This window comes from Nannospalax galili, unplaced genomic scaffold (genome assembly GCF_000622305.1).
Source record: "Nannospalax galili isolate Female #2095 unplaced genomic scaffold, S.galili_v1.0 scaffold43, whole genome shotgun sequence".
Classification (NCBI taxonomy): Eukaryota; Metazoa; Chordata; class Mammalia; order Rodentia; family Spalacidae; genus Nannospalax; species Nannospalax galili.
Genome location: NW_008353342.1, coordinates 8,373,495 through 8,380,913, shown reverse-complemented (window position 1 = coordinate 8,380,913; position 7,419 = coordinate 8,373,495). Strand labels below are relative to the sequence as shown.

Sequence of the window (7,419 nt, the reverse complement as noted above, 5' to 3'; positions counted from 1 at the left end):
TTTGGTAGGGGTATATTATTTTGGTTTATCATGTTATTTTGTGACTTTGACATGCGAATTTGTGACTTTGACATGTGAATTTCTTTTGTAGTTTTTGATTCTTGTGTGAGACTCAAGCCTTCATGTTTAGGTCTGCTTCTTTTTGTAAATTTTATGTGACTTTGTGGTTTACTTGTTGGTACTGGATAGGTTATTCATTATGATAGGACATATGGACTCTAGAGGCAAAACTTAACTGTTTCCAGCATTTAATTTCTCCCCACTAGTGTCATATCTGTGTACTAATAAAGATATGCCTTCCTCATCAACTTTCAGTGATGCTTTCTCTCCATCATTGTCAATATCTCCAAAGGTATTTTTCAAAGTAGAAACAACCTATATTAAAAAAGTTTAAAACAAATTGAATATTCTCAAAGTCAAAAATGTAAAACCAACCACACCATGACTTTATAAAAATCAATTGATTCCTGCCAGTGGCATAAACGTCCATCACGTATCATCATGAAGACGATCTAGTCAATGGTGTTTGGTCCTGCTCCTGCACTGCAGAGATGTTCCAAGGCATCCTTCCTGTGTGGACAAGTACCTAAAGATGACAGGTGCATCCATGCATGGCTGAAACATTAAGCAGAGTTCTCCTCAGTGTATCTGTCTGATTCTCCTCTGAAGGGTGTACAGAAAATAGAGTGATGAAGACCAGAAGGCAATCCATTTTTACATAACATTCTCTGAAATAACAAACGTGGACCAAACGGGTATTTTAGTAGTAGGATGAACTATGATCTGTCTATATCAGTGGACTTCCTGAGTGTTCTCACTTAATATTTACAATTCAACAGTCAAACATTATGTAAAAAGAAACTTTGACATGGAAGGTTTTTCAAACATTAAATGCTATAGTTTCTGAAGTACAGACAAAGAGTTACCATAGTAGGGGGATCAGATTGATTAAGATCAAGAGAACAAAAGCCACCAAATGCTGGCAAGGATGTGGAGAAAGGGGAATGCTTATTCACTGCCAGTGGGAATGCAAACTCAGTTGACCACTATGGAAAGTAGTGTGGAGAATGCTCCAAAAACTAAAAATGAATCTACCATATGATCCAGTTATACTACTCCTTGGCATATATTCAAAGGACTCATCCTACTGTAGAGATACCTGTACAACCATGTTTGTTGGTGCTCTTTCACAATTGCTAAGAAATGGAACCAACATAAATGTTCCTCAGCTGACGAACTGATAATGAAAATGTGGCACATTTACAAAATGGAGTTCTACTTAGCAGTAAGAAAAGATGAAATTATCTAATTTGCAGGTAAATGGATGGAACTAGAGACTGTTATAATAAGTGAAGTAACACAAATGCAGAAAAGCAAGTGAAGTATGTAGCATCAGTCCCTTACATGTGAGTATATATCCTGATGTAACTCTAGGAGCCAGGAAAATGGAAATGAAACACAGAGGTAAAGAAAAAGAAAGAACCCAAATGTGGAGGACTGTAGGGAACAGATGTTACAGGGTGAGGGGAGGTTAGGAAAGTGGGGGGAGTGTTTGACTGGGAAGGGAAGAGGAAGAAACTTGCAGGGAGTGTTGATGGGGGAGGAGGGAATTCAGGTGGGGGTGAGAGGCCAGTGTTATTGGGGGAAGGGCAGGAATAATAGGGGTGCTTGAACTGGGGAGGGAGGAGGGAGATCAAATGGGAGGGAGAGTAGAAATTAATGGATCTTGGAGGACTAGGGAAGCTAGTGGGAAATATGCCACCTCTGAAACCCTGAGAAATGCATATATAGTATCAGAACATTAGTGCATATGTATATTCTGAACATTAGTGCATATGTATGTATGGGGGCTGTATGGAGAGGAACACAGTGCCAGGCAAGAGAAACCTCCCTTGGAATAGTTGGTGTGAATGGTCCAAGAGACTCCCAAAATAGCACAGGTTATTGCCAGAGCTCTTGGTTAGCTCCCAGAACTGGAAGATAAGACCCTACAGCTGAAGACAGGACATATTTCAGATACAGGACTTGGAGCAATGGAGCAGGAACTGACCTGGAAGCCTTCTACGTGAAGTTTAGTATCTCATAGTTCTAGAGGATACTAGGCAAGCTGCTAAGAGAAAAATCAGTGGTCTAACCCAGCCCTAAAGTCTAATAACCATAACGACCAGGGCAGCAAACTACCTCTACTGGTGTAGTAGTGGCACTGTTATCTGGGGGTTAAACAACAGCTATCTAATTAAACTTAAAGCCCACTCAGTGGGAGTGAACTCAAAGGTGGCACTGTAAAAACACAGCCAAATAAACAAGACTGGAGAGGTCATAGATCCTAGAGAAAACCCCATCTCTGTCAGATCTGTAGAGAAATGAAATTTTTTACCATATGCTAAATATGGATCCTTATATTTACAGCCAAGTATACCACACACCACTCACCAAAGAAGCTTCTTTTTGCACTAGATAAAGGCTACTGCAGAATCCCACAACTGGTCAGACACAGAGAATATACGTCTGAAAGATGCTAAGTCCTAGGTGACACATCTACAATTGAACACCTAAAGCTCATGCAACATACTAGAACAAGGACTAGAGAGAAAACTAGTGCATCCCTCAACTCTCACCAGTGAAGCTTCCTTATACAACAGAGTAGGGTGTGCACAGAAGGGACAGCTGGCCAAGTTTTAAAGAATGAGAGACTGCAGAGTGTGTGTCCCTGGATAGGATTCCTATATGAAAACTCTCCTACCGACAGCTCAGGGACCATCGCGGGAGAGGGCGCAGAAAGATTCTAAGAGCCAGGGCTGGTACATGAACCCCTAATCTGAGAACTGTTGGAGACTGATTACTACTGGGTGAGGGAGAGTAGGCCTTACCAACGATCTCTAAATAGGCTGATTAGACTCCAGTGAACGAATATGCACCAAACGACATCCACATACAAATGCTTGACTGGATAGGACTTAGCAGGTATGGTGGAATATGTGAGGTCCGGTGAGGGGTTGAGGGGGTCTAAATTTGGTTAAGAACTGTTGTGTGAAATGTACAAAAGCTCAATAAAATTAAAAAAAATAAAAGAGTTACCATAGTAGGCTTGAGATTTTGAAAGGTCTATCCTTACAAAGTCCTGACTGCAAAGTTGGCCTTAGCCTGGCAGCTGAGAAGCTGGCTTTCGGGAAGTTAGTCAGAGTGGCTTATATACATAAGTTGTTTGTACAGACAATGTGGCTTATACTGAACACCTGCTTTGTTTGGGAGTTTGGAATTTTGGTGTGCACTAGACAGATAGTCCTCAGGTGACCTTAGGTGAACTTAAGTGACGATCCCTCAATACAACTCTGGGTACTGTTTCTAATGATTTTCCCAATACACATTCTACTTGTGCTGTCATGATTAACGTAAGAACTAAACATCCTCTGTATGATTACAGTCAGAGAATGCTCTTGTAGTCTTGGTTCTGGTTTACTCTTGATCTCCCTCTGCAAGCAGGATGCAATAAATCTTACCACTGGCAGAACTGTATACTGAGTTCATCATAACAAAAGCTGATTCTCTTGCTTCTTGATGGCAAATCCCCATACCTGTGGGCATCTTAGGGGTACCCACCCAACACCGGAGTCAACAAGTAGCTTACCATCTTCAGGTATTGGGTTATCTTCCTGATCATTTCACTTTCTGATATGAACTCCTGTGTTTTATTTGATGGTATTGGCAAGTCATACTGTAAAATGGATTCTCCAATGGGTGGAGATCTTAGGACCATTGGTTCAATTTTATCTTGTATTGGTTTAGCACCACGTTTTTCTTTTGGCTTAGGTAATGAATTAAGTAATTCTCTTTTATGCGGTAATTCTGGAACACTTGCCAGTTTTGTACTGATGGCTGACAGACACTTTGCTGGTTTCATTTTGTGACTGATTTAACTTCCAAAATATGTGAAAAATTAATATTCTGTGAACAAAATATTAATAGATTCAAAGAAAAATCCAATAATATGTAATCGACTGACAAAATTAAATTATCCTAATGAAATCCATATATGTGTTTTATTATTCTGATACTTTAACAATTTTCTCAGGCTACATTGTTATGGTGTGAATATGAACTGTCTTGGATAGGCTTGTGTGGTGAATATTTGGTCCCCTATTTTGTGAGGTGTGGCCTAGCTGAAGGACATTGCTAAACAGATGCTGACTTTGAAGGCTCACACTTGGTCCTGATTGCCTCTTCTCTCTGCTTCCTGTCTGCCAGGTGTGAAGAGCACCATCCTGTCATATTGCTCTGCCTTACTGTGGGTCCAGAAGCACAGAGCCAAGTGACCATGGGCTGACTACTCTGAGACTGTGAGCCAAACAGACAATTCCAATCCCTGTAAGTACTCAGGTCAGGTAACTTGTCCCCAATATGCAATAAAAGTAAAACATACACAAAAGCTCTTCTGGGAGCTCCCATTATATTTTTGGCTATCTTAAATTACAATTAAACAAAACAATGAAAATTATACCAAGAATATATTTAAACATAAGTATGACAAACATAACACTAAAAGACCCATCATTTAAAGCCAAAGTATGTCTTTTCCTTACATCATTTTTCCCATTTTGCATGTGGTTAAACTGATATGAGAAAAGTGACTCACAGGGCAACTTGTTAAGCTGGGAAGTGTTACTGCTGGAATTTCAGCAAAGACCAAGGTGTCTGCATATCTTGCTTCTCTTCTATACTGTTTTCTCCAAGCATTGTCATGTTTATCTTTAGAATTTACAGTACTTTGTACTTGTGAGAGACAAAGTAAATGAAAATATTTCAAATTTGAAATCACAGCAGGATTATCAATTAATATGATGATGGCCAATCTAAAATTAGTTAGAATTACAGTGGAGAGCAGAAATCCTGAAAACTAATAATGATAATTTTGAAAACTGACTGAAGTCTGGTTTGGATACAGGGGATTTAGAAAGTATTACAGAGAGAGAAGAAGGTAGAGGCAATGCTGCAATTGCAATGTTTAAGAAAACCAAAATTCTGTTCTGATTTTCACCTAGTTAGCTAAAACATGCGCTACATCTGTATCATTAGTCCAAAAGCTGTGCTGTGATAAAGAAATACTGGACAGACCCTATGGGAGACAGACTTGAGCCTAGGGTGATATTGCAACTGTCAGGGTCATGTAGCTTCCAGGAATCCAGGCTCTGTAATCTGAAACCCAGCATGCTGATGAGGCATCCTACCCGCTATTCTGTGATAGGACGTTAAGTCTGTTATGCTAATAGGATGCTAAGTCTGTTATGCTAACAAGATATCCTACTTGCCATACTGTGATAGGACACTAAACCTGTTGTGCTAATGGAGTATCCTACTTGCTGTGCTGTGATTGGACCACTACCCCTATATAAGCTTGTGCCTTCCTGCAATAAACCAGACCTGTGTCACTGAACCTGGTCTCCTGTGTCTGAATGCGGCTCCGCTGACACAGTCTCCTCACCAGCCCTGGGGACTGGGACCGGGCAGAAGCAGCGATGAGAGGAGGCAGCGCAGGGCAAACAAAAGAGTTGCCTCAGCACCAGGCAAGCAGAAGAGCGGCCTCAGCCCAGGGCGAGTGGAGGAGCAGCCTTGACGCCTGTGAGAACGGAGGAGCAGCCACTGCTGGCAGTGACTGCAAGACCCAAGCTTACTTTTGTCTGTCTTTCCCTTCTGAAGCTGAATAAGATTCAGAACAATGCCTCCTTTCCAAAAAGGCAAAAGCATATGCCAGACCACAGGACTATAGATACAGTGGCAAAATAAAGATCTAACAATGTGGATCTCTGTGGCCTCACACTCACTATACATAGGCTGGTGCTACTGCTGTGTGTTGGATTGTGTTGTACAGAAGCCACGTGAAGTCCTCACCCCCAGAAACTGTACACGTGGCATTATTTGAAAATGGGAACTTTTCAATATAAAAGAGTCCCTGTAGGTGCCTATTCTCATCAAAGATATTTTGAAATGGATGTGTATCATGCACTAGCTAAAACTGACTTAACAAAAACAATACCTTATTTGTCATCCAGTAATCCTCCTGAGCCAACACAGGTAACTTGTTTTGAAAAGGCCACATGAAAGGTACTTTTTAAATAGAAAATCATTTTACTAAGATGTGCAGAAAGCTATGATTTCCTGAAACAAGACCAGATATTTATTGCCAGCAAACTAAAGCCTTCTTTTCCTTTCTGTCCTATTTTTGAGGAAAGAACAATGTATCTCTTAAATCTGGAAAAATGTATATAAAGAGAATAAGTTACTATTTATATTTCATACAAATTTGCTTTAAATTACTTCATTTTATAGAGCCTCAGAAAATGCCTTTTCTTTTAAAGATTGGTCTTTTATCTTTGTGAATATTTAAAATGAAACAAAGATGGTGAGAGAATGGAAAAGAGGGAAGAGTGGTTTTGAAGAGTATGTGATCAAATGAGGTGTGAAGAAGAATAAGAAATGTCCTCTGAGCAGCAGCTGAACTGTTCCCACCTGTTGAAGACAGCCCTTAAGATCCAGGTGGGGTTTGATCTGGATGCTAGAGCTTTGGCTCAGGGAGTGTTGCTGGGTGGACAGCGCCAGCTCCACAATCAGAAATGTCAGATTCTGGTTTATGTGTCTATTCCTCACTTAATCCCAACCTGGGAACCACAGAAGGCTTGTTGGGGATTCTTCTCATTGTTGTTTAATTCTCTTTCAGGATTTATAACCACAAAAAATGTATCCAGTAGGGAATTACATATTCCCATTGAGTAAGCTAGACTGTCTTACCTATTCTCCCACTCAAGCCCATTCTAAAACTCCTTTGATGCCATCTCTCCTCTAATCCCTGTTTCAAAATGGCCACACAGAGCATTACAGGAAGATGTGATTTTGACTTAGGATACTATGCTCCTTGAGACTACGTGGGGTCTAAGAAAGGACCTGATTTATTTCTTGGCAGCATAATTAAAGTAAAAAATTATAAAATGAAACATGTGAAATTGTATTGTTTCTTTACAGTGATCTCCTTGGAAGTAGCTGTAGCTTTTCTGTCCAGAAGATGCCAAACTCTAGCAGGTGGCCTGGAACTTTGGGTGATGGTGTTGAGTCCTTTCACATCTAAAAAGCAAGAGCAATGCTTCATGAGCACTTTAAGCACTTCTGTGAGCTTGACATGAAAGGTCCCTGGCTGGGAAGGAGTTATACACCATGTCACCTGTATGTTGAGCAGGATTTTCAGTGTTCCTAGAGGCAGTCCTTAGACAACACAAAAGGAAAGTGTTATAAATCTTTATTTTACAGAGAGAATTAGACAAGTGTTGATGGCACAGGACAGATGTTATGTCCAATGTCCTTATCAGCTATGGATGCTGGCCAGTACCCTTAAATCTTTAAAAGGTAGATAGAATATGTGAATTGCAGAAG

General features: G+C 40.3%; 1 protein-coding gene across 1 annotated transcript; it reads right to left on the bottom strand.

The window, feature by feature from the left end:
* Positions 1-231: 231 nt before the first annotated feature.
* On the bottom strand, positions 232-3,901 carry LOC103748032 (coiled-coil domain-containing protein 7-like). Its single transcript, XM_008850580.1, has 2 exons — positions 3,629-3,901; positions 232-375 (listed from the first exon to the last, which is right to left on the bottom strand). Exons 1-2 carry the CDS (start codon positions 3,899-3,901, stop codon positions 232-234), a joined length of 417 nt encoding a protein of 138 aa, XP_008848802.1.
* Between the last annotated feature and the right edge of the window lie 3,518 nt (positions 3,902-7,419).

What these genes read in the sequence shown, in the direction of transcription:
- LOC103748032 (XM_008850580.1), bottom strand. Translation starts at nt 3,901, where the DNA reads ATGAAACCAGCAAAGTGTCTGTCAGCCATCAGTACAAAACTGGCAAGT. An exon ending in TAACCCAATACCTGAAGATG is followed by an intron (nt 376 to 3,628) that starts GTAAGCTACTTG and finishes TTTTTAATATAG; the next exon opens with GTTGTTTCTACTTTGAAAAA.